The sequence below is a fragment of the Anser brachyrhynchus genome (genome assembly GCF_964034855.1).
Source record: "Anser brachyrhynchus genome assembly, chromosome: 5".
NCBI classification, from domain to species: domain Eukaryota; kingdom Metazoa; phylum Chordata; class Aves; order Anseriformes; family Anatidae; genus Anser; species Anser brachyrhynchus.
Window position 1 is genome coordinate 47857628 of NC_137699.1, and position 27963 is coordinate 47885590.

A 27963-nucleotide genomic window follows, 5' to 3' on the forward strand; every position below is an offset into this window, starting at 1 on the left:
CAAATTTGTTTCTCAGACTGGATTCGTGTGTTACCAAGAGCTTATGACACAAAGCGAAAGCAGAAGTTTCTGCCTTTGAAATATGTGAACATTTTTTTTCTTTACTCACACTGTAGGAGTTAACTTTATGTAATGATGAGATGACTTTCAGAGATTGAGGTTGCCCAGTGAATGCAACTGCTGTGCTTGCAATGTCGGTTGGTATTCCTGAGCTCTTGAGCAGTGCCAAGGCAGAGGGCCTCTACACCGCTCAAGTCGTGCTCTTTTGGAAGTGGTGTAGCCCTGACTCACAGTACGGCACGGTTTTGTTCCTGGGCCAGAAGGCAGAGCACAAGGTGCTTATCTCCCGTGTCAGTTCCAGCAGCTCCTGTGTATTCCTGGAAAGTGCACTGCCTGCGCTTTTCGCTCCTGTTAGCTTAAACTAGCAGGCTTCCTGCTGTCTGAATTCAACATAGGAATTCTTCTGCCTACCAGAACCACCACTTAAGCACCAAGCATTACCCATGACCATGTTATGCAGTAGTGAAGAGCCGAGGCTAACAATTACCTCATAGCCCTGTTGTACCACAGGATGAGATCTACTTGTTATGCTGTGATAGAGGCTCCCCATATTTTTTGCAGAGCTTTGTTGTATTATAAAATGCAATTTCTTGTGAAAGGGTTGATATACTTACTTTTTTCTGGAATCGTATTTTAAAAAAACCACAACAGTTTATTCTGATTAAGGCCCTGTTCTTTTCTTTTCTGTTAGCACCACTACCCACACAGTCTTTATCCTCCAGTAGTCCGCTGTGCAAGTTTTTTCCTGCCTGTAAGAAAATGGAATGTCCATTTTACCACCCAAAAGTAAGTTCTCTCCCATGTCTTTCCTTCTTTTCTACAGAGATACTTGAAATATGCTACTAAGTCAGGAAATGTCATTAGCATGGCCTTTTGCTTTTACTTTTCACATTTTAACTTTAGCTTAGAAACAGAATATACGAAGGCAGTTACAGTTTTCCAGATTCTTTTAAGTATTTCTGTATAATCTGCTTTGTGGGGGAATGGTGACTTACATGGAAGGAGTATGTTTCAGACCCCGACTTATCCTTCGGGTATGTTGCAGTATCCAAGAACTTGAAAGGTTGTCCAGTTACCCAAGTGTATCAACATGACTTCAATACAGTGCAGGAGTTTATAACTCAGGTATTTCTGTACAGGACAATTGTGCCTGTGCATATTTTTAAACCAGTAAGTTTAGTGCTTTTTTTTTTTTTTTTTAAAACATCTCTAGCGACGCTGAATTGGACTGGGTGCCCAGGACTCTGTTCAGAGATATTAGCCAGATAGCTTTTCCCTCTCTCTTTCAGGTAACGCTGTGGAGTGCCTATACCTTGTATGCATGGGTCACTGCTCTGTAAACCCCTAAAGCAAGGGAGTTTCGCCTGTCAGTTCAGCTGGGGGTACAGAGCATTTAACTCACGGTTCATATTTGTGAAAAAGGATTCCCTCCTGGCACTGGGTTGAACTGACGGCAGTAGCCTACAAAGCTGGTGATTCAATTATCAGAGAGATCATACAGTAAAACAGATTTTCATGTAACGTTTGAGGTTAGCTTGTTCAGGAGTGCAGAAGGCAACTTTGAGTAACCGCTTTTAAAATGCTTCCATTTTTAGCATTGTAGGTTTAATACCCAGTGCACAAGACCAGACTGCACTTTCTACCATCCAACTATTACTGTACCTCCACGCCATGCCTTGAAATGGACTCGAACCCAAACCAGGTAAGTGTTGTTTTTTTTAAAATTATTTTTCTTGCTTAAGTCTAGGGGCTCCAGCCTTACAAATACTTAAGTCACAAATGTAATCTTACAGAAGTAAAGTGTGGGTAATCAACAGCCAAGACTGTGTGAAGAAAGATACCTGTTACAGCCATTTTGTTTAAGCTCTGTACCGGCTGTTTTTAGTATCTCAAACATTTCCTAATGTTATGCAACAGTGGAAAACAAGTGCCCTGAAGTTAGGATTTGGAGAGGTACTGGAATCCTGACCTAAACATGTTGTGTTTACCAGAAGTTTTAGTGGAATAAGACTGAAAATCCAACACCAGTTACTCTTTACCATGACTTTATCTTCTGTCCAACCTGTCTTTACCGCAAAATGTTCCGATGCTTCTCTGGAGTGTTTGTGAACAGGGCAGGTCTCTGTTCAGGCCAGGAGGTTTTCTTCCTGTCATCTATCCACAATTTCATAAATAAGCGTCAAAATTCTCAAATCTGCAGTCATTGGCCTATAAGATACTCAAATTGCCTGAGCCTTTTACTCCACCTAATCTCATTTGCAAAGGTCTTAATTGCCGCAGGGGTAACGGTTATCAAACCACCGGTACAGAATGGTGGGATGGTTACTTACAGGAATTGTTTCTCTCTTTCCCCTCAGTGAATGATAAGGATACAACTGGGGACTGAACTTTGCTTCCTTCGGCCGGTAGCAGAAAGGACAATTAACTGCCAGGGGCAAAGGATGTAAGAAAAATTCATGCATTTTGAACTTTTAATATACATTGTTTTCATAAAACAAAGTTGATTGCATACTTGAAATGTCTCTAATTTTCCAAGTTTGTAAGTTTGAGCAGTTTTACATTTTTTTTACACTGTAAGATGTCTGTGTAAGAATAGATTTACTTTAAATTCCATTAAAAACTTTCAAAGCACAGCCTGTGTTCTATTTGAGTAATGCTTCTCATTTAAGATTAGGTGTGTTGAAGTTGTTAGGAAGTTTATTCCTGTATTCAGGTCATACTATAATTTTATTTTTTTAAGCAGCTGTTTGGTATGATGTATACAATTGTCCTGGCAAACATTGATTGAACTCCTTAGCTATCTTTTCCTTGTGAGTGAGTAATGGGGTATTATTTCCATGTAATGGTCATCATACCTCCGCTACTTTCTTAAACAGGGGCAAGGGCACAAAAATGTTTCGTGAGAACAGTTAAACAGTGATGGTGTGCTCTGTTCAGAAACCCTAGGAAATTAAATACCACTTCACTTGAAAGTAAATGGTTTCAGGTATCTTCATTTATAATTGGAAGACAAAGGCGCTCTCTGAATCTGTTGCTGAATGCTTTTTTCCTTCCAACACTTCTTCCTACTGGACACACTTTGTAAATAACTCATTTGAAGAAGCTCCTGTGAAAATTCCCAGTGGGCTACCACATGTATATCAACGGCTATTTGTAATAATGGAAAATGTTGAGCAGTAAGATGAACGCACTTTTTTATTAAATGTTTTCTATCTTTTGGGGAACTACATTTTCACAAAAATATACAAAAGAATTTATTTTTACAAATATTTACATTAGATATCAGGAAACAATAAGAGCTACATATTTTTAAATTAAATTTGACAAATATAATCTTGAATTCTGAAACTTAATGCTCCAGGAAAGCATTTTTAAAATTCTGTTTGTGAAATAAAGTACTCAAGGCTTATATTCAAATTTAAAAAAAGCTTAATGAAAAAATCTGACATTTAATTTATATATATATATATATATATATATATATATATACCTTAAATAAACATACAACATTGTTACAGGGGATAGATGTTCACGGTGGAAACCAAAATGGAGTACACTTAAAACCATGATCCTTATTACAGTAATACATGACCATACCTTTGGACTAGTTCAAAATATATATATTTTTTGGTTAAAGCAAAAGGGATTATCTGACACACTCCATAATGAAACACAACAAATCTAAACAGACAACTGGATTTTAAGCTTAAAGTACTACAGTAAAATATTTTCCTAAGGTGACCTGATGGGAGTAGAGTAGCAGAGGACAGGCTCCTGCTTTGTAAGGAATAATGCTGAAATGTTTTTTTTCCAGATGAAAGACTGCAATTGTGTTGTTTTTCTATAGGATTTTCCAATGCCTTCATTAGCTGCCCTTGCAGAAATAGCTGCCACCATGAAGCTATTTTTCCTTTTCAGTGTGAGATGAGAAGATAATTTGTAAGGGCAGCAGCGAACTACTGCTACCTCCATTGCTGAATTTCAACAGCTTTGATGTCTTATAACCTACTGTACAATGTTTAGCATAAGGCAAGCTGCTGATTCTGATTTCTCTCTGGAAAAAAAAAAGGTGATTAAACCCACCCACAAAGCTAAAAGTATATATATTTTTAAAGGGAATACTTCTAATGTATTTACTTAGATTATGTTATTTTAAGTGATCATTGTGGTCTTGTGTGTTCTTACATGAAATTTTACCTTAAAAACGCATTAACTTTCTTCAAAAATTAGTAATGCAGCATTTCCGTTACTTATTATAATATGCTGTATACCCATAACTGAACTAAAAAGCATAAACCAAGCTCATAATATACCAGAAAATGGTGTTGGTTGTTTTGTGTTTTTTTTTTTTAAAAAGAGACTAGCTACTTTGAGCCTGAAAACACAATACAACGCTAAGTAGCAGCAAGTAAAGAGGAAAAACAGACCAGAAATAGGGAAGGTACTACCCAACAGCACCAACATTTCACAGAAGTACAGAAAACCTTTTTTTTTTTTTTCATGCAATTTGTGCCTGTTTTCATGCCTGGAGTTTCTTTAGAAAGTATGTTTATTATATTCCCAAAGAACACTCTATAGTGCATGTCCCGGGTATGACTAGTGCTTGGAAAAATCATAGAACTAATGGAAGTACCATTTACAGCTCCAGAGCGGAGTATTACGTATTCAGATGGTTAAGTAATGTGCTGGAAGAAGATATTTAATTGCTCTGTTTCTTGGGAAGAATAAATGCCCTCTTTTTACCCAGTGGGCACGAAAAGATGCTCCCCTCCAATCTCAAGAATTTGCAACTAAATACATTAATGTAAAATTCATTTTCAGCAGCATAATGCTTTGTATCGCATGTCACTGTAGTAACAGCACGGCTGTGGTTAGAGCTGACTGACCTCTCACAGCCACTGCATACAAAGAAATATTTATTTGGGGTTTTGGTGGGTGGGGGGAGTGGAAGTTGGCTCCTGTGGGAGGGAAAAAAAAAAATCAAGAATAATGGCAAAAGCTACCAAATACATGGAAAACTCTTCCCCTCCCAAACAGCTTATAATTGTACAGAGGACTGAAAGTACATACACTCTTACTAAATCCCTTTTTCAGAACCCACCAATGCAATACTTACTTCAGTAATCTACATCTGTATCCTTAATCATTCATCTCCTGCCCCAGGCCCACTGTGGGAACAGCTGACGGCGGCACTAGCCTTATGAAATTTGAAGTTACATGAGATAACTGGGATATTTGTCCCCTGTGAAAGAATTCACGTTACGAAAAACAGGTAAAGCATGAGCAACGTTAATCCTCTAGTTTAAAATACCGGTTGTTAAGCCCAACTAAAAGTTAGGTGGGTACAACAAGCTTTTAAGAATGTAGTAAAGTCAGAGAGAACACTGAATCCTAGGCAAGTTATAGTGGCTGCAGTGCCATGGAGTTCCTGTCAGTATTTGAGCATAAAGAATAGCATATTATGGTGTGAATCAGACATCTTTAAAACAATGGAACTAAAATGGCAATAAATTTTTTTGCTATCACAAAAAAAGCCCAGTTTTGTTTTTTGATTCTTGTTCCTCTTCCTTTCAAGTAAGCCTCCATATGACATCTGTGCCCAAAGCAAGAGAGACAACTACAAGTAAATAAAAGGTGAAATTGCGTTGCAGGGTCTTGAGGTTATCCCACAACAAGCAATAGAAACAGAAAACTCCGTATTTTGGCTTTTGGAAGAGGAATCCAAACACAAACGCGCGTTCCACCTGTCACATCCCAAACTCAGCTGTCCTCTAGCAGGTACCCAGGAAGCAGTTCAGAGACCTGTGCACAGATGTTGTGCTTCTTACCAACAGTCACTACACATAAAAGTCAAGTTTAGTTATCTAAGCAGCACCTGTAATGAGTTCAGATTTTTAATGTGAAGTTTTCCTTAATGTAGTATTTCCTTACTTTGTAATGATTTACTTCACTGATTTCTACTGCTGTGCATTCATAGGCCTGTATTACATTCCTCTCCCCTGAATTACGACACATACATCTGGGGGCCTAAGACAAGGAACCACGGCAGGAAAACTCAGCCCACGTCTATCTGACGTTGCCCCCTGCAGATACACGGCCGTCCCCATCAGCTGGCCGCACCTGGAGCTCAGGGACAGACCAAAGACGGCTGTAGCCACGTGTCTGTCATCTGCAGAGCTGCGCATGTCCGGGAGCAGAACCAAGAACTGGTGAATAAAGTTTCAATAGCCAAGAAATGGAAGAGGCAGTAAATGAAAGAGGCTGGTTGGGAAGAGATTTCCAAAGTATAACGTTTCTTTGGTTTAATACTTGTTTGCTTAAAGACAGCATTTAAGCCCATTTGCACAGGAAACTAAAATAAGGATAAAAAGCAAAGGCCTATTAAAACAAATCCATGCTTGGTTTAGGTGGGAAAGATAAATAGCATTTAAAAGAAAACAACTATCTTTAAATTCTTTTATGTGAGCTCTCAAAGTTACATAGTATTTTTCTATTTACCCCTCTCTCTGTTACCAAACATGCATGCACTGCAACAGTGGCTGCTGGTGTCAGCCCTTGTACTCCAGCACTAAGTCGCTGCCCCAGCGGCATGGGCGTGGAAGGAGCAACACAGGGGAGCACCTGCACCTTCCCAAGAACGAGCCAACAACGCTGCCTGCAGCCTTTCCTCGAGCACTGTGTGACCGACACGCTACTACTGCTCACCAGTCCTTACCCCCACAAGCAGCCACTGAAGAGCCTCCATCTGCAAGGAGATGTTTGCCCTTTGCTGCCAAGCGATGCGACTCCCCGCCCACCACCCGTGCCAGTCCTTTGGCCTTGCCCTTGCCTAGTTATGAGCTCTCCTTCCTCTGTTTTCCCTTGTTTTCCTCTTTCTCTGGGTTTATATTTCCTGGTTTTCTATCCCTGTTTCCTCCATCCTGTCTTCCATTGTTTAAAAGGTAGCAGACATTACAATTACCTATCGTCACCATGCTCAGCCTTTTTTTCCCCCTCCACATTGTGAGGGAAAAGAACACTTTCTGTGTCTTTTTTTCTTAAGGTGATTTGGTTAGATTACTCATTTAACAGAGTTAACAAAAAATAGATTAATGTCATGACTGTAATGCTGCAGGTAATCTAAGAAAGGGGTGGTGAGCTGTGACCTGTCCTAGCATCAAGCAGACTGGGAAAAAATCAAAATCACCAAAGCCACCCACTAATTTTTACTTACTTATAAATGATTTTGGCAAGGTAACCTTATTGTGGCTCTTACACATATTATACACCTAAAACTATTATTTTTTTTCTGAAATTTTTAAGTCTGACATCAAAGTTAATTGAAGATCAGCAGCTGCAGAGGACCAAAGAAACAGGCTGGGTCTGACCACGCCACAGTGACTGGTACAGAGAATGCATAGCAGGCTTTGGCAAGCTCACGTATCTAGCTACATAAGCAAAAACTGAATGGTGCCAGAAACTTTAGGAAAACAGAGCAGACTGCATAGAAGCATAAGAAAGCCCATGAGAACATGGGTATGCAAACGCAAAGGAGTTACTGGTGCTAAAATCACTGATGTGGCAATTTGTGTTGTGGCCTGCAATCTACTTCCCTTTCTGCAGAGCCTCCAGGATGATTCGCTTTGTCCAAAATACTGAAAAGACATCATTTGTCTAGAGTTTACACTAGCAGAATAAAAAGAATCTGTGAAGATTAAGGCTTGTCACATCTGAGACACTGATAATGGCAGAGGGAAATACATCGCACCTTGCCTGGGTAAGAACTGTATTTGAAACCAAGATCCTTGGCTTGTCCCACTATTACACCCCATGGAGCGAGGAGTAACGGGAGGACTCCCCATTCCAGATCCAGGAGATAACTTATCTTGCTTCTGATGGTGCAGTCAGTTCCAAGTCAGCATTAAGTTGACTGGGATAAAGTTCAGAGTTTCTCTGAAACGAGCACCTTGCTAAAACTGAAACCCCGATATCGAGCAAAATTGAAATTACTGTGAATGCGTGCTTTCCTTCAAGTGTCAAAACCAGTCGTGAAATGCTTTCTTGTATCTCTCATTTTATACCATCTCTTGCCTTCCCTATTAAAACCTGAAAGGTATATGCAACGAATTCTCATCTTAAGGATGAGAAATTTAAGATTTCAAGTCTAAATGATTCAATTCATTTGGCTTATTAGTTCTCTAACCTAAACGGTGTTCCTCAGTTCCTAAACTATCATAATTTGCAGTTCTAAATATATTTATTTTAAATTTTTGTTTGTTCTTAGGAGCTGGATTTTCTTTCACTCATTTTTTCTTTTCTAAGCATATTTAAATAGCTTTCAAGAGCACGTTTATTTTTAAAGTGAAATGACATTTTGTTTTTCTTGAATCAGTTCTCTGTTTCTTTTTCTTTTCAACGGGTATTTGCATGATGCCCTCAATAACGTGCTTGAACCTCTGGCTAGCCCTGAAGTGGTCAGGCTGTTGGACCAGGTGATCTTTGGAGATCCCTTCCAACTGAGCTGTTCTCTTCTATTCTTATTACAAAACAAAAACACTGCTGACTTTTAAGAACCCAAAGATACATGTTTGCTGCTCACCAGGAAGAGAAAAACAATTCAACCAGAAAGTAAAATCATCCATTATGAGTAAAGAAATTATGCAAAGAACTTTTGCTTCCATCTCAGCACTGCGTAATCACAGAAAAGACTTTCTCCAGTTTGAGCCTTTCAGCCCACCTTTCCCTGCAAGGCTTCCAAACACGAGGCTGTCACCAGTCCCTCCACATTCCAGATTTTTCCCCACCCCGTCATACCGGGTCACGGCAGGCAGCCCGTTCCACTCCTCACACACTTCAAGCACCGATCCGGGTGGCCACAATGAGCAAGGTACTGCAGTAGCACTTAATGTAAACAGCGAATGAGGCACAATGATGAGCACCACAGACAAAAAGACCACAACGCTGCCATCTCAAACCATGGCTGCAGCCAGCCGCTCTCTTCAGCAGAGAATCCCAACTTGTCACCCAAAACACGCTCCGAGTTGTCCTCAGGAAGAAAGCTGCACCTGAGGCCGCTCGCATTTCACCTGGCAAACCACTGAGCAGTTTCTCATGGAAAATACCAGCTGCCCAACTGGCCGCAACAGGAGGAACAAGGCTGGTAGTTCTGTTTCTAAGCGCTCCCCAGCTTCCAGCTCCCGCCCCAGCCCTTTACAGCTGCAGTGAGGTTTAGGAGAACGAAGCAGCAGGGAGAGCTGGTAGCTCAGACCGTCACACCATCGCCATCAGGCTCGCCCTGCTGCAGCTTGCCCGGCAGCCTCTCACTGGTACTCCACCGCCAAAGTGGCATTTGAGATTCCTCAGAAAAAAAGCACCAATGACAAACTATCAATGGACAGGCACAGCTAGATCAACAGAATTAATAAGGGGGCCCGGGGTGGAGGAGAAGAGGACATGACCAGTAACGATACTGCAGGGACAGGGACCAAACCTCTTGGTAGCCCACATAGCGCTAACACTGGATGAAGGTCTACAGAAGATCAGGAGGATGGGGGATACCAAGCCTAGGATTTGAGGGGAAAACTTGAAGAGAAGAAAAAGGACTCTGATCTGGCAGTCTGCGTAGGACGAACTAGGAAGGAGCAAGTAACAGCCATCCATCTTGAAATGATGAAGGGCAACCTTAAAATAGAGGCAGGAAAAATTTTACTTCATGTCAAGAAGCCCTGCACAGATGTGTTTAACAGGGGATAGAATCACAGCTATAGAAAAGCACACTACTACGGATTTCTCTGGCTGAGATTTAAATGTCAGGTACTAATTTTCACATAAAACAGGCATGCAGGCAATAAGGTCACAAAACAGATCAGATCTGATTGCAATTCTCAGACGCAATTCCCCTAAAATCAAAACCATTACTGCTAAGATTTCCCTGTACACTCACGGACCAAATCCAGAGTACTTTTCCCTGCAGAATAGCAGCTGCACGACTGGCAAGATTTTGCTAAAAATACTTGCCAAGAAATTTGATAATAGTCTAGTTCATCAATTTCTTTAAAATAAATATTTGTTATAACTTGATATATAAAATATATTATCTAAGACTGTGGGGTAACTATCTTTTTAGAGTACATAATAAGCATTTTTGGACCTAGGAGAGCACAAAAGTCTGTCTGATTAACTTTTTTTCGCCCTCTTATAAGCAAACGCTCCCAATCCCTCTATAACCACCATGCACACAAGATGCTTACAAGAACAGGTGAGATTTATTTCATTTTTACTTTTATCTGGCATAAGAGAATGCAAGAGGTGAATAATATCAAGTCTACTGACTGACCTAAACAAATGGCATCGTTAAAGTAATGCTGACTTACATAGACAGAGATCTTTATGTTCACAGCAGAATGTCATTGTGAGTAGTGCTGATAATTTGTTACTTTTGTTCCCTTCTATGTTGTATGGAAGATAACTGCACTGATTAAAAAAACAAGTTCAGTCTGTAATGCATCTCTATGACATGATTTAGACAAATAGCTGATGAAATCTTCCTCGCTAATACCCAAAACGTAGTTTTGTTCAGGTTTTCACCATCACTGAAATGTTTTTTCAACTCAGTTACGTTGCAGGATGGAATAAATGCACTTATGCTAGGAGGTGACAGCAGGTCCATTTAAAGAAGCATTATGAGTGGACATTTTTATTTTTATTTTTTTACATCAGGAGAGAAATCTGAGTAGACACCTCTCCCAGCTAGTCCCAACTCTGTTAAAAAGTTCAAATGTACAAAATATAATGTTTGGAAAGTTTATATTCTCTCTGAATTCCCCCTATGATGCTGAGAAAATAAATCAATTCATATTGCTATGAAATTGTATTTTTGCAACTGGTGACATTCCAAGCCTTATCAATTATGAAGACTATAAAATCCTCACCTTAGTCCACATTTCCAGCATAGAGGCTATCAGCCCATTCAAGTAACACAGCAATAATCTCTCTTCCACTGAGAATAACTTTTATTTAAAAGGCAAAAATTGGAGTTAGACTTTTAGGTTGTGGGCAAGGCACTCGCAAAGTGAGCAAATCTATTTTTGCTCACAGAACTAATTTAATGTTTAAGTGCAACAAAAACACTAAATTAGCCATGAAGATCATGCATATCCAGCAGCTTTCACCAGACATGATTGTGACCCAGGCCTCTAAATACAGAAATATTTAAGTCCTAAGAAACCAACTGTCTTATTTTCTGCTTCACCAGATGATGTTTCCTTTTGATCAATCATAGAAATATCATTTGCCATTATAATAAACATTTATTAAAATACTATATATTTAAGAGATAATATATGGTTTCTTTCAGTAATAAAATATGGAATACTCTTTTTTCAATGATATTCAGACCCCAAAACTTAAAGAAGAAACATTCATGCTCAAAATAGATCAATGTACAGCACTAGGTCAGAAATAACATCTCTTGATTAAAAACCCAGGATCTTACTGTGAAACTGTACATTGACCAACAATTCCCTTTTCCCTTTTATCCATGTATTTCATTTTCAACATCTGGCAGTGAGTGAAATACAAACCCGGATTACTGAAGCAAATCTAATGGCCTCAGCGCATTTGTTACAGTCTATCCTTCTGACAGACTCTAGATACTTGTCTTTCAGAGACGGATCGCTCTGTGTCTTGGATCAGCACCATTTCTTAAGCATGCAGGGCACAGTAGAATATCACGTTGCAATCCTGGGTATTTCATGCCTGGTACTTCATGCAGCATCCTCTTTGCAAGTCTCCATGTCTCCCTCAATGAGGCATATGCACACACTTCCAAACAAATAAGCTGTGTTTTCAAGAAGACATTAAAAATGAGACATAAGACTGCAATACGGTTAAAAGAAAGGTCAAAAGAAAAATATCAGTTAAATATATGATACGCTCTGAATACAGAAGTGTACTTCTTTTAATTTAGTAAATATGGACTGTTCATATTAACATCTGAACTATTTATTTTGTTGCAAATAACCACTTCGTTATATACAAACAGAAAAACAGAGATAAAAAGATTCAAATTATGAACCTGAGCTTTGTACCATTAAGGACTGTTCCTGACCACTCCTATGTACTTTCGGACAATAACAGAAAGGAAACGTACCTGCAGTCATCCCCTCCTGCACTAACCACGTATCTATCTCCACTTGTAAATCGAATATTAGTTAAGTGGGCAGAGTGACCTAAAAATCGTTTGTGTTTTGCCTGGAAAACAAAAACAACAACAAAAAAACACACAATAAAATAAGAGTGTAAACAATCTGTGTCCTTGTAAATCAGACCAAGTATGCATGTTTATCTACTTTTTTATTCCATCTTGTATTTATATCGTTCAGAATGTTACACAGGTTTTCAGATGTGAAAGATCTCCTGAAGAACTCCCATTGAATTGTCTCCAAATGAGACAGTACCTGCAAACTGGGAACAATGCTCAAGCTAACACAACAATCCAAAATACATTTTGTCACACGATTAATGTCTAGAGACTTTGTATAAAATCCCTAACACTGAAAAAATGATTTTCATTAGATGTGTGCACGTTGTTTATGCAGTGCAGTCTCAAATTGTCAAAATGAACCATGCCAGTATTAGTGAAAAATCTGTAATCTCTTCATCCATGGAAACGCACTGATGGGACTAAAATTACCAGCTGTCTTCCTCGTCTATCAGATGGAGATTGGAGATGTAGATAAATAAAACAAAGGCCTTTGAGATTTTCAGTACAAGGCACCACACTAATGCCGCCTGGCACACAATATTAACACCTATCAGAGTTTACAGAAAGAGCCATTGCACAAAAAAAAAAATATGAAAAATTTGAGATGAAGCATTCCTATGAGACTACAGAGCTAAATTACACAGATGCATTAAAAAGCCACAAATTTAGAGAAGGAAATATTCTACGGCATGTCCTCTAGAGAAACAATACAAGACCATAATATCAACAGATATCAACAGCACTTTTTTTTTTTTTCTAAATAACTATGCAAAAAACAAGTTCTTACAAATTTTTCAGGACATGGGAAGTCAAACAGTTTGACCATGCCAAAATCATCGCCTGTTACAAGATTGATTCCCGAGTGAGAGACACAGGCACAGTTAACATCAGCTTTTTCAGCATGCCTGGACCAGATTCCAATTACTTCATCCCCTAGAACACTGAAACAGAAGAGCAAGAGATTCTTTTGAAAACTTCACGAAAACAGCAAACAGCTCTTACGAATGTAAGAGGTTTCAGAAAAATGTCATTTTTACATTTTATTCTTAGACATAAAAATCTTTTTTTTTGTAATTAATGCTTATAATATTCTATAATTGCTTCTGAAATTTATTCAGTCTTACAATTCCCAGAATATGGTGGCCCATGACAACACTAACAAGTCGAAGAACTATTAATACATTAATACAAAGTACTAAGAACAGCGCAGAGAGGCATTTGCCAAAAATGAAGAAAGACGATTAAAAAAAGAATGCCATAGCACAAGAGTTGGATGAATCAGGTTAAGCTATCAGAAAATAATAATAAAAAATAGAATTAACAGGAACATGAAGAGAATATAACATTTTCATATCAATTAAATGAAAAAGTTGCTTGAGTCCAATTCATTAATGGGGGGGGGGGGGGGGGGAGGAGGAAGAGAAAGAACTGTTCTAGACAGATTTAATTATGATTCCAAAACAGACATTTATAGAAAACTTCATTTACAAAACCTTTTCAAAAGTTGCTTTTTATTCAGCTGTGCTTACAATGTATGGGCTTACTTACAAGAACACACAGAAATGAGCACTCTATCACTTGTTAGTAGGTGTATAATTTGGCATTTTTTTTCTGTGATTTTTCCCCACAGATCAGAGCACAGTATATTACACTCAAGAAAGAATTTGGTACTTCGAACACATAGAATTGGGTCAAAAAAACACAGGTTTCTTGTTTTCATGTCAAAAAGGTGACAAAAATGGATTACCCACGGAAAAAAAATAAATTAAAAGCTAGCAAAATGGTTCAGAGCACTCTGAAAAATTCATAGTTCTAGCAACAAAATATTCAGAATTACTACTGTGTAAAGTGATCCATATGTGTATTTATTCTTGAATTTTGCCTGAGGTATTATTGCTTTGCCTGCAAACAATTGAAAGCAGGCAAGGAGCCCAAAATTAGGCAAAGGAAATCAGATTTGCACAAAGTGTAAAATAATAAATATAAAATGTATATATTTAAGTATACAATAAAATATAATATGTTATCATTCGTCATGAAATTTCTAAATCCATTTTTAATTAAATGTAGTAACTTTAAGGTATTTTGAAGTACTTTTGTACAACTTTTAACATGCAAATGTTAATAGTAATTTCAGTATACACATAGCATTAATGATATACTGTAAATAAAACTCAAATTATCAGTCTTGTGCTGTCTTTTCTTGTTTTAACATATTTTAGTTTTCCCTGCACTCCCATCATTATTTTGCATTATGTTACCCCCCAAATCATTATTCTGAAGCAAAAAATGCAATTGGTCCAGGCAACTTGCACAGCAGAAGTAAAAAATACTGAGGCTGCTACAGATATGATCAAAGGAAGCTAGAGATACATAATGAACAGAAAGGCACACTTTAGAGAGATCAGTTTTTATCTGATACCTTGACCAGTCAAGCAGCTCATGTTCTACCAAGCGAACATGCTGTGCACTTTGTTTTGCTGCACAGTACTTACCTGGTGTGTTGTCAGAGTATATGGATGCATTTAAAGAAGGTATCTGACTGGGAGAAGGGATGAAATAAACTTTTAAACAGTAGGTGCTTCTGGAAGTTACAAGTGTTTTAACAGGTGTGAACCTGTGAATTGTTTACCTTGTCCATGTAGCCCATGTTATTCTGTCAATCACAGCCTGGTCCACAAGCTGTTTTCCTGAAGGCACTTCATAGACTTGCCTTTTGTAAGACCCAGTAGAGACCTTTGAGATGAGCAGAGACAACAGTTTATAGAAATTTAAAATAAATGAACTTGTTTGAAATGATGAGGTTATAATTTTAAAGGGCTTTGAAAAGTATTTTCTTGATAGTATCTATTCATAAAGCATCTTGCTCAATGAGTTGAAAATCCTCCAAAATCTATGCAAGTATAAAGCATCAGCAAGAAAGAGTAAGACATACTCATTTTTAAAATGTCTATCAATAAAATATAGTTGAAACATCTCACATTCTGCACATAATACTCTCTATACATTGTGTATTTTGTGATGTGTATGTGAACATAAATAAAAAAGGCAGAAGGCTGGGAATTCTAACACCATGGTTTTGATGCTGCTCTGAGAAGGCTAGAACTGAAAAGAAGCGTAATGCTACCATTCTTGTCAGGGATACGAAGTATTCACAGTTCCCTGAGACATACTGAATAACAGACTGTACTCCTTCCTTGTTTAAGATATCCCATCTGCATCTGGGAGATAAAAAGGCAGGGGAAACTCATTACAGTGATTTTGAAATCTGTTTCTTCTTTCTATGCTTATTTCTTGTACTTAGTTTCCACAGTAACTATTTTTGTCATCCACTTACCACTAAAATAAAGTAACAGTCTAGTGACAGTAACCTACTGCTCTGACACGTCGTTACAAAATTGAGTAGTTGTCAAAGGAGAATAGTTGCACACTATCTGTCATGAGTACATTTGCTATTCAGTATCTTGAACAATTAATGACTGATACCTGGAGATAACAGCTATCTGCAGAAAAGTCCATCTGGATCACAAAACTTGGGATATCTTTGCAGTAGCTGACTCGATTTAGTGTGGGACCCAATGTCAGATCATAAAAATCCACTGCATTCTCACTGGAACCGACTGCTAAGTAACGAGAATCTGGGCTAAACCTGAACAGATGAAAGAGTTTATGAACATATAAACTTGCAGTAAATTGTAATATAGGTTGGTACTTACAATAGGTGTAATATAGGATTTGAGAAGCACAGGTAAATTTGCATTTCAAGTTTATGCTAACCAGACCTGAAGAGAAAGGTGGAGTATTTTTTGTCTGTTAAGTAAAATAACTTTTGAAACAAAATTTTGGGGAATGTATATGCATTAGAAGGTATATCTGATTTCATCACCACCTCAATGGAGTAACAACTGTGACATGCTCCTGATGACCCTGGCTCTCTAAAGCTATACTTCAAAGGGTGCAAAGTTTAAAAACAAACAAACAAAAAAACTTTAAATGAAGAAAACTCAGACCTTCTAGATGAAGTATACCAAATAAAAAGACCTGAAAATCAAATCTTTCATCTGTCCAATGTATGTTTGCACAGTGGTTTGTTTCCACCAGCTTTCCTTTTCAGTCTTGAAATTCAGTAGCTTCCTGGGCAGAAAAAATTCCTCATAGCTTCTTTTGTGTTACTAGGGAAGTTCTTTATTTCTGTCATCTCTGAGACACTCCTGGGACAGCTTTTCTGATTCCAGCAAGCCCTAACTCCTAGTGGGGCTCTCCTGCCTCCCACTGCAAGATGCCAGTTTGCTCATATTCTTCCCCCTTCTAGACTCCAGCAGTTACCCTGAGCTGATCACGATTCATTTAACTCACAGAAGGAACAGTCTTTTTCCTCCTTTAAGTAAGCTTTTACCTGACTCAGGAAACATAAGCAAAGTTTTCCTTCTGCTGAATAAATTCCTTCTAATAAACCATAACTAAGCAAGCTGACAGAAGAGACATTTCTATTGCTTCTGTGATGACATCCAGTCACCTTCTGTAAACCACTGATCTCACTTTACCTCCTACGCATCATCTTACCCTGTTCCTTTTTACACCTACTGATATGCCCCCTGATTAGGATGGTCTCTTCCTATTTTTCCATTTACTTTCCCCTCCCCTTTCATTTTATCTAATCCTTGTCAGTATCACCTGAGACTCCCCCTACTGCAGAGGGCCTGTTTTTTGACTGATGGCTGTTTCTTAACTTCAAGTAGCTCCTCCTTTCTTTTTATTCCTGGTAGAGGAGAAATCAAACAAACTCTAATTCACTCACTGATTCCAGCTCTCTGAAATGTCATTGTAATGCTCCTCAGAAATACAAAAACTGTATTTTTAAAAATCAAAATATAAATTTCTAGAATACTACGAACATACAAAGCCATTATGTTTTCTGACCTGATATCTTGGATAGCTGATCTTCTGTCCCTTTTTTTTCCCCAAATTTTCAGAGATGTCACAAGCAAGATAATAAATTCTCCATTTTTCATGCCAATGGCTACCATATCACCTTCTGGGCTGTAACAGACAGTACGAGCTGCATGCCCTAAGCTGACTTTGTTCAGCATCTTCTGTGAAGAAATAAAAATCCAGAAAAGTAAATGTCTCTATATGTTCATATTTCAAAAGTATCTTATGCTTATAGTATCAGATGAATTATTTTCAGAATACATTAAATAGCAAGCTTTGAATCCTCAACACCACCACAAGTCTAGGATATTTTTTGCTTTTTTCCAAAACAAGAACCGTTCTTCAACACCTACCTTTTCAGCAATATCCCAGAGTCTTACTGTGCCATCTTCTGCAGCAGAAAGGAAAAAATCTCTGGAAGGATGTGTTGCTAGGCCCCAGATTGGTCCATCCATATGACCATTAATTAGAATGTTACATGCAGCATTTTTCTCTCCAACTTCAATTATTTCAGCATTTCTTGTGCCAACAAGAATTTTTCCCTTGAACAACAGTGGAAGAATTATCTATGATATAATACATTAGCTACTCATGATTAGCAGTAATAAAGATATAAACCAAAGCTATAGTTAAGTCAAGAAAGTTTGCTTAAGTCAAATCAAAGCTAATTTACTTCTTAAAATCATCTATGATCTCCTAGAGTACAAAGAAGTATCACGGCACCAGTGGAATTATTGCTTGCAATATTTGAAATGTGGAAAATAATACAAAATAGAAAAGAAATCCTTAGTCTTTAATCAAATATGTAAAGAATATTAACCTAATTAAGAATAAGATCTCCTGAAACAGATTTTTTTTAATTGTAAAAAGTCAAATGTAGACACCTTGCAGCTCAACATTTAATTTCAAATACTAAAAGAAAGAGGAAGCAAACGATTTGTCATATTTTTAATGCCACAGATCAACCCATGGATTATAAACTTTTTTTTTTAAAGTCATGATGATTCCTTTACCTTGCCTCTACAAACAGAGCGAACACAGTCAGTCATTTGTCCTGTCTCCAGTCTGAAGGCACGACATCGCTTCAGCTCTTGATCCCACAGTTTAACTGCTCCTCCTTCCTTTGATCTATTAAGAAAGCAGGAACAACAACAAATATAACAGCTGGCACAAAAAACTCAATGAATACATGAAAGAGCTATATAATTTAATGTAATTTATTATAACTGAGGCATTTAAATCTGTTTTAAATCATTAAAGAACCATTAGTTTTTACTGAACAGGTGATGTTTATATGCTGAGCCTCTTAGCTAAGCAAGAACTACTGATTCAAAGTTCTCACCGTACTGCTTTACAGAACAAGCTCTAAGATGGTCACTGCTAAGCTTAGTCTGAATTAGTATCTCCTTGGGATTTTGTCTAGTCAAAGGAGCAGTGAAGTATGTGAACGAATTGACATATTATTAGGACAGGCAGCAATTACCAAAATACAGTCGAGGGAAACAGGACATATATGTCTTTTAACACATTTGCTGTGAAATAAATTGCAAAAGATACAGGAGGAAAATCACAAGTCTCTTCCAGTCAGTGGAAAAAATAAGTACAAGAAGCTCATGTGGGATGACTTGCACTTTGGCTACTATTCAGGGATCCAAAGGTGACTACTGACAGCTTTGACATCTCAGTCAACTACTCCACATTAGAAAGTATGAACCAAAACAATTTTTAGAGAATACATGTGCTTGCAGAAAAAAAAAAAAAAAAAGACTCACGGCCTTTCCTTGCCTCCTGTAACAATCAAGCCATCTCTTAATGTGGTATACATTGTGAAAACTGGTCCATTGTGAGCTTTGGCCACAATTCGTATCAAGACATGATCTTTCCAAACGCAAACATCTCCACTGATAGTACCCGTAAATGTCAAGTTATTCTGAAAAGAGGAAAAATATACTCATCAACTGATTCTGAGTAAGGCAGAAGAAAAACATTCAGAAACAAAGATCATCACCATTTCTTTTAGGCTAGATTGCTTTTTTGTATGCCTGCGTAGGAGAATTAAGACATGTAGGGTCAGAACAAGCTGCTATACGCTTTGTTGAAGTCTGAAACACATGGTTTCTTGCAGCTAATAGGCTCTAAACTGCAGAAAGAAATGCAGTGACTTAAAATTCAGCTATAGTGTTACCTGTTTTCAGCCTATTAGGTGTGCACAAATGTTGTGAAAGATGAAGAAAACCAGGAACAGTTTTGACATTCCACACAAACAGGCAATTTGTACCATCTTGCCATGTGCATTATGATTACAGTAACTAGTAGTTTATGAAGAAAACAGTCTGCTATTAACTCAGACTGTAATTGTCTGGTTTCCTTTTTCTCTGCCTCCTGTTTTTGGAAGGCAATAAAAATAATAACCTCTTCTATTTAAGGATAACTTGTTAGGATACACTGAAAACCAACAGGAACCGAGGAAGAATCCTCAAATACAGTGTCCTGTATAGTATTTTATATAATATGCATGTGTTTGGCAAGAACACTTTCCTTGAATTGGGTGATGCTGACGGCCTACATCCTTATTTAAAGGGGGTGGTGGTGGTGCCCCTGATGAATGAATAAATAAAAGAGGACTGGAAATAAACATGGGGGCAGATCCTCTGACCATCCTCACGGCATAACTGTTGGGCTGATTTTAACCTGTTTCCGAGCACCTGAACCAGCTCCTCCTGAGATAAAAGTCAAGGAATAGCAGCGCTTCCAGAACTGTTCCCTACAAGCAGTATGAAAAACACACCAGGTGTCGCTTCATTCAGGTTGCGTATCTTTTTACAAAATCCCTGCAAGTTTTGCATCCTCAGACAACCTCATATTGTTTGACAATCTCCAGGACATTCAACACGAAGCCCAATTTACATGGTACGAAGCATCCCTCCATAAGAAAGTTCACTGAGGGTTCCAAAACACCAACTAATGCCTAGGCTGTGCATCTCTAGCACCTAGCATTTGGAAGATAACCTCACTTTGAAGGAAGACATGACTCTCTGAAATCTCTTAGATTAGATATTAAGAAGAAATTCTTTACTCAGAGGGTGGTGAGGCACTGGCACAGGTTGCCCAGAAAAGCTGTGGATGCCCCATCCCTGGAGGTGCTCAAGGCCAGGCTGGATGGGGCTTTGGGCAACCTGGTCTGGTGGGAGGTGTCCCTGCCCATGGCAGGGGATTGGAATCAGATAATCTTTAAGCTCCCTTCCAACCCAAAACAAAGGTACCTAAATCAAAGGTACCTAAAGAGACACCACTGTGAAAAACAGGTAGTCTTACCAAAACATGAAACCTCTGGCCATTTACAGTTTCAGAAGTCTAAATTAATAGTACAAATTCAGTCTGGACCTAATAGGCAGGCCAGAAAGGAAACACATGCAATAAAAGAGAAAGACCACTTCAGAAGATAACTATGGCCATCTGCCCAGCTGAAGATACGAATACTACACATTCAAAACAAGTCCTGAAATGGCAAGGATGTGGAACTTGTTGCTAAGTTCCCAACAAGACCTACATTTGTCAAAAACAAAACGCAAAACAAAACCCTACTGAGGTCATCTAACAGTCATAGATGTTAATGAATGCCCCAGGTCAGTGCTGCTCTCAGATCACTCATGAGTAATAATGCATGCAGAACAGAATATAATCACCCCTAGGTGGGCATAAAATTAGCCTCAGTTCTACTGTTGGGTTCCCACAGCCTACGTAGTCAGCTTTGTTGCATTTGGATTAAATACCAACCAGTGTCTTATCAACCCAAAGCACCTATAGCTTGTTTCTTCTGAAAACATAAAATTACACAAGCCTTTCTCTTTCCATTAGCTGGTATTAGTTCTAACTAAAAGTATTAGCAATGCTAAACTGAGTGTATAAAACAACTGACATACTTATTAACAGGTTAAAAAAAGTCCCAGTTAAAACTAATAAAGGCAGAGAAGAGTCAAGAATTTTTTGTATGTATACATTTTTAAACAGTTTGTTAAGGTACGTACAGCTCCAAAAGCTACAGACAGCATTGTTTGCATTCGGGCATCTTCTATGGAACTCAGCAGCCCTTTTTTACTGAGAAGAGCTCTTCCAGCCAGTGTCCAGAACCTCACGTGTTTTACTCCCACAGAAACAAACTGGGTATCCGAGTCTGGTCTGAATTCTGCTACAAATATACGCTGGTTATGACCAGCTCGGCTGGCAATTTTGGCACCTGGCAAAAAAAGAAAATGGACTTTTTTAATGCGCTAGGAAAAATATACATTTATGGCAATATTTATTTGTTTATTCATTCTGGAGAATGATGATCCATACAAGACCACACAAGTTATAAGTAAAAGTAAAAACTGCTCCTAAGTTATCATGTAAATTAAAAAAAATAATTTAATAAGAGCCAGTAGCAAGCACCTAATGAAGGTGCCATCTACTTACAATTTTCCTACTTATAATTTTCTAGTTTATAATTTTCTTATAATTACTTATAAGAGGGTTAGGAGCTCAGATCCAAGTAAGTATCCGTCTCCTCTTAAATTCCTAGAAATCCTTTGAAAATCACAAACTGGACAAATTACAAGAAACTAATGAATGACTTCTCTCGAAATTTTGTCTGAAGATGTTTTATTTCTTTCTGCAGAAAATGCAGGAACTGACTTTGTTACATATAGTCTTAGATTCAAAGGTAATGCTCTTCCAGTCTTTTCAGAGTTATTAAAATCAGACATTTTGACCCATAAATATCAAGGTTCCTCAACAATTTCATTACCTGACCTCCTGTGGTATTTAGCCCTTTCTAGGGAATACACATCTTAGCTGCCATGCTGAAGCTGTATCAGCTTTCAATGATGAACACAGGTATATTCTGACTGAAATGGCAGTGAATTGCTGCACAGGCTTTTACCACACATTTTCACATTACCTAAGATTGCAAAAATGCACATTTGATCCTGAATCCAGCTACGCAAGCTGTGAAGGATCATTTAAATTGATTTGGTAGTTTATTTATAAACTTCTGAGAGATATTAGTCAATCAACAGAAATCTCAAAAGAGAGAGCAAATAAACCAGTATGACTAAAGAACCAATATTAAAATCTGGGTGTGGCTTTGACGGATAGGAAAGAGACAACCAAATTGCTTTATCCTAAATCCTGAACTTGGTTCAAAGCCAACCTGAATAACTGTAGTATAACTTAATACACAAATAACATAGTGGCACAGATGAGCTGTACTGGCACCACATTTCTGCAATTTGCAACTTTGGGAGCATTATTTTAGTAGTAAAACAAGTAATCAGACTTTAGAAGATAAAAGAACAGAAAAGAACAGAAAATTTCAACTGTGAGCAAAAAAGACATTTATAAAGGGTTTTTAACCGAGCAGCAAAGAAATGGCTGAAAGATATATATTTTTTAAGAATACAATTTTCCTTCATTATTCTAATTATAAATCAGAGAACTATCCTCATCTTTATGTAACAGTTCCAAAGGAGGTATTTTTAGCAGTTATTGAAACAGGTAAGTACCTGGTAAGTAAGCTTACCTCTTCTTGCACAGTGCATAGTGCACACCATTTATTGTAATAATTTTCTATCTGCTGATACTTTTATGTTATAACTGTCTTTGACTCAGCCCAATATGCTTCTAACATGAATGCATTCTACAAAAAACAATCACTTTCCTACCTTCCTGCCACTTCCAAATGGTAATGGTATGTTCGGGATCCAGCCCTACGGAGAGCAGCAGTTTGCCAGTGGCACTGAAACTGACTGAGCAAACTCCCTTTGAATGGTAGCACCGCAGTACTGATAATGTCTGTTTGTTCATTGCATCCCACACATGAATAGAAGGAGCTGTAGCTACACAAATATACATTAAAAGAAAAGTTAATTAGCATATGTATTGAAAGTGTCTAATGATTTGCTTACTGAAGCAATTATTATTTGTTATTAATACGACAAAATTATTCTGGTCAGATGAAAAGAAAGAAAAGAAAGGAGATTTTGGCCTGTTTGGAAACCATTTTCCTGCAAATAGCATCATTAAGCCAGGACTAAGAATTTGGCCTCATTATACTACTGGAGATGTAAATGTTGCTTAATGTGTTACTGGTCTTCTGAAGCACAGCAAAAACTATGAAACATGGCAAAAGCTCTGAAAGCAAGCTGTTTTCTCCTGTTTTTTTCTTTGAGTAAAACTTGTCTCAGCATGCTAACTCAAACCTCTACAAACAGTGAGTAAACCATCAAAACATAATTTCTAAGTGGGGCTTTTGGACAGCTGATAGCTTCTGAGAAATCAGGTTACAGTACAAGACCAGAATCTCCTTTTCTATGAAATGGTCATCTGTCTGAAATGTATGCTCTCCTAGGAAAACGTCAGTTGAATAATCAGCCTGCTTACTAGTGTAGGAGAACTAGGGTATTTAATTTAGTCTGTATCATTTGGACTGTAAGCTGAACCATCTTTCCCTGCTATTTATGTATGCAATTATTCCTACTATGATGATATCTGAGGTCTTCTTCAGAATGCAATGCCTTCTCCAAAGATCTTACAATCCAAGTTTGCAATCTCTGAGTAGCATCTAGGGCATCTCCAGGACAGTAACAGTCTCCCTCAAACTTCCTTCCTTCTGATCTCAAGCAAATGTGACTGCCAAGTCAGGAGGTTACTGGCTGCTGTCTTAGACCCAGATTCACGTAAACTAAAATCCATTTCAGCTCCATGCTTTGTGTTTCTAATTAGCTAAATCTAACCCCTCAAAGGCACCCCTACAATGGGAAACAGTATGCACAGGGACTTAGGTAAAATTTTAGCCACATGAAACTAAACTTTCAAGCATAATTCCACAGCTGTTGCCAAACAGTCTTCGGAACAATCTCTTAATTTCTTCTGTTCCCCACAATTTTCTCACATGGCATCAACATTTTTTGATCATTGCTATTTGAGAGGTAATACAGCACAGTATATACATGCCATTAAAACAGAAAGGGTTGTCAATTAGTGGTATGCCTCAAAACTTTCAACAAGCTCCCTGCTGTCCTTACAGAACGTTGAGGGAATGCAGAGCTTTGAACTGTTTGTTCTTCTCTTTGGTAAAACACTCCGCGGCCCTTGGCTTGTGTACCTCTCATATAACCTCAACTGAAAATATCCTCTTGGGTGATAGACAGAAACCTTCCTCTAGGTATAACTAAGTGAATAACTGAGCAAATTTTTCAAATCAGGACTTGAAGGATAGAGAGCACTGATTCTTGAGTCCTCCTACTTGACTGTGCTCTTCTGAAAGTCTCTGTCTTGACCTGGTATCCTGCTTGTGGAATACTACAGCTGCTGAACATCTCTCCAAAGAGAGATTTTCTAAGAGATTTTCCTTCTGAGAGAAGTGAAATAAAGCTACCATGGGCTGTCAGGACAAAAAATATCTTCAGTAAGATGAAGCAAATCTATACCATGTCATTATGAAACTTAATTTGCCATTCCAGCCTATGACCAATATCACTGTTTCAAGAACCTGTGCATCACTGCAGAAAACAGAAAATGGGAACTAAAAAAAGAGTTATTGGTAAAAGGGGTGCCAAATATCCATCAATAAATTTAAAGTGAAACTATCTGCATCTTTATAATGAAGGCAGGCAGCAGCTTGGATTCCAGACTAATGGTTCCACAAAGACGAAAAAATCAAGAGTGCTGGTTTCAGGCAGTGACAACAGAATTTAGTAACGTACAAAGGCTCAAACTAAAGTTGCAATCAGAAAAGGGCAAGTGAAAGAGGGAAAATCTCCAGGCATTATATACAGTAACAGTGATTTTTTTTTTAAATATATAAACAACCATATCATCACTGATTCTTTTACATAGTTTGTGTGGGAAGGGGTACCTATATTCTTCCTCCCATCCTTATAGCAAGCACAATTTGGCATATTTGAAAGAAGTCAACACACATTAAAATGCCATTGTACATCTGATCTTCACAGAACAATCTTTAGATGCATATGAAGATTATTATATTTTCTAGGTATACATGAACACACATTTATGCATCTCTGAAGATGTGTCACAAGACAATTATGGCTGCCCAACAATGAACTCAGTCACACATGATGGTGATAAACTTTTTAGGTTACAGTTGAAATAAGACTTATTAATAAAAATAGCTCAATCAAGACTGTCAAACCGTCAAAGACCAAAAATGATACATAAATAATTAAACTGACACCATAACAAGCATTTTAGATCAGTGGTAATAACTGCATGACAATCATACAAAAATGTGAAAGTGCTTTATTCACTCAGTCACCTAGGCCTCCTCAATGGAATATACTTTGAAAATGCATATTTAAAAACTATTTTCAATTAAGTATCTGAAACAATTGTTAATTGTCAGCCCCAATACGTCTATAAAACCTGCAAGCATACAGAGCAATGCTATAGTCATAGTATGTATTAGAACTCACTAGTGACTGGGCAGCAAGAAGGGAGTATGTTACAACAGAATAGTTTTAAAGTGTATTCTAACATTTTAATTGTTTCTACATTTAAGATTTGCTGAGCTACTGTGGTTTATATTCAGTGCTAAAAGTAATAGGACTGATCCCAGGTTTGAATAAACTAAAAATGAATTCATGTCACTTATTGTTCTATAAAGTCATAATGGCTACTAGATAGGCTAACTTCACCTGAAGATGTTAAAATTTTATTTCCCTTACCTGACATATCTGCTGAGTCTCCTGTAATGGAAAAGCAGCAGAAAAATAATTAGACCAGAAATAAGATAAATGCTAAAAAAAATATATGCCACATTTAGTGTAATTTCTTAACACACACCTTGATGTCATCTCCTTGCATTGCAGCAGCAGCAATACTGCATTTAGTGTTAAATATGATCAATTACTGATAAATGGTGGTCACATCAGAACTACGAATTACCAGAATTAATATATTTTGATTTCCATTTTGAGTTACAACATGAAACTTTCATTTTGGTGTATGTTAGGTCTCTCTTTGCCCAACTCTAAATAATAATAATAGAATTTAACATGTTACTGATGTCTTAACAAATTAAGTAGAAAAATGCCATTTATTATTCTGCTGAGAAATAACGTTTGAATCTGATTCTGGCAAGTAGCAAATACACTCAATGATCCTCTACAGGAGTGATAAGAAATCAGGATTATAGTTTCAGCTATTGGGAAATATTACTGAGACTCTATGAAAGAGCACTGTAGTTTAAAAATATTTGAAGCTAATGTTTCTGTAAATCTTTTGAAGATTTGAATTACGGTAGTGAAGATGTATTTGTGCAAGTCATATCAAAAAGACAAATAGAATCAGTTTAGTATGTTCTTTATGAAGTATTTGCTTGTTAATGTCTCTTTGGAATCTAACAACCAAATGTTGTTCAAAGACATTTTGATTCCAGTTCGTTTTTTAAAGTGTAATTCTTTCAATTATAAAGTGTTTTTGCAGTTCAATTTTTTTAGTGTCATCTGCTCCTGATTTGTATCCCTTAATCCACATTATGAAAGAATTTATATTGTTCTACTGCTAGTTGGTGTAGAAATGATTATGAAATTAAAAAGAATTAAGGGTCCACGTGTTTCTTCTTGAGTAAACTGAACACTGAAGAAAATGATCCATGCAAAGAACAGATTTCTACATTGTGACTACATTCTTCCCATATATTCTATCTTAAGAAATTAAGACAGATTAAGAAATATGCTGCAAAAGCAAATGATTTCCTATAACAATAAAAGGCATATATTCCTGCAAATATCCTTTGCAATGAAACCACAGGTAAAAATCTGCAGATATTTTTTTCTGTTTAAATTATTTCCATTTCTTTAAATTGATGTGAGGCAGGAAACTCACCAAGAAATTCAGCTAGTTTACCTAAGTAGTTACTACTATCGATGTGTCAGTTTTAATGAAACATGCACTTAAAAATCCAAAAGACACCGGAAAGCAGGTAATAAAAAACTCTGACCATATTTAGATGAAACACCTGAAAAAAAATCTACAAAAAAAGTTATTCTGACTAAAACGAACAATCATTTTCTTTGTGTTCTATGCACTCAGGAAAACAACGTATGCTTCCATCTGCTAAGAAACAACTGAAAGTATGGAAACTGCTCTTGGGTTGCAGGACTATAAAAAAAATTATGTTCATCTGAGAAATTTAGAAACAGTGGTACTCGTTGAGCTATGCAGATATGGTGTTTTTTTTTAAAATTATTATTATTATTTTTAATTTGGTGAGTTCATAGATCAATTGTAACGTTGCTATGAAACATCTCTTTTTTCCCCAGAAATCTATATTTATCTGTAGGGTAACACCCTTAGGGTTTGGGTTCTGTCTAGAATCTTACAGCTACATATTAACAAAACACTAAGTAGGTATTTTAAACCTGCCTGATGCGACAGAACTACATCAAGTGACAACTATTTAAAGTATTCTGATTCTAATCTATTAAAAAAAATCAGGGATAGCTTAATTAAGTCTCTTTGGAAGGTCTATGATTGCTTGGAAGGCCTAACACAAGCTGTTAGTTAAATAAACACAGACTAATTTCATGGGGCTTAAAATTTCTTTAAAAATATATTTTTCATAACACTGCAAACAAAAGATAAGCTTTCTTTCATACCTAAATGTTTTTTTTGTCTTTTTTTTTTTTTTTTAACTTCATTAAATTACATTCATATAAACATAT

General features: G+C 37.3%; 2 protein-coding genes across 8 annotated transcripts in view; one reads left to right on the plus strand and one right to left on the minus strand.

Annotated features, from left to right (window-relative positions):
- ZC3H14 (zinc finger CCCH-type containing 14) overlaps positions 1-4380 on the plus strand; it is a 24560-nt gene extending 20180 nt beyond the window's left edge. For both annotated transcript variants that reach the window (XM_080593012.1, XM_080593013.1), the window contains exons 15-17: positions 752-846; positions 1656-1762; positions 2418-4380. In XM_080593012.1, the coding sequence (XP_080449138.1) occupies positions 752-846; positions 1656-1762; positions 2418-2424 (209 nt within the window). In that variant the 3' untranslated portion in view covers positions 2425-4380. The remainder of the gene's footprint in view (positions 1-751; positions 847-1655; positions 1763-2417) is intronic.
- Positions 3241-27963, minus strand: part of EML5 (EMAP like 5) — a 112919-nt gene continuing 88196 nt past the window's right edge. For 2 of the 6 annotated variants that reach the window (XM_080592991.1, XM_080592995.1), the window contains 12 exons: positions 25963-25983; positions 22939-23112; positions 21265-21473; positions 19009-19166; positions 18250-18364; positions 17590-17778; positions 17225-17397; positions 15791-15953; positions 14937-15040; positions 13092-13245; positions 12191-12291; positions 3241-11878 (listed from right to left, as the gene is read on the minus strand). In XM_080592991.1, the coding sequence (XP_080449117.1) occupies positions 11842-11878; positions 12191-12291; positions 13092-13245; positions 14937-15040; positions 15791-15953; positions 17225-17397; positions 17590-17778; positions 18250-18364; positions 19009-19166; positions 21265-21473; positions 22939-23112; positions 25963-25983 (1598 nt within the window). In that variant the 3' untranslated portion in view covers positions 3241-11841. Of the gene's footprint in view, positions 11879-12190; positions 12292-13091; positions 13246-14936; positions 15041-15790; positions 15954-17224; positions 17398-17589; positions 17779-18249; positions 18365-19008; positions 19167-21264; positions 21474-22938; positions 23113-25962; positions 25984-27963 lie in introns of those variants that run through there. The other 4 variants (XM_080592993.1, XM_080592992.1, XM_080592994.1 and 1 more) reach the window with 4 other exon arrangements.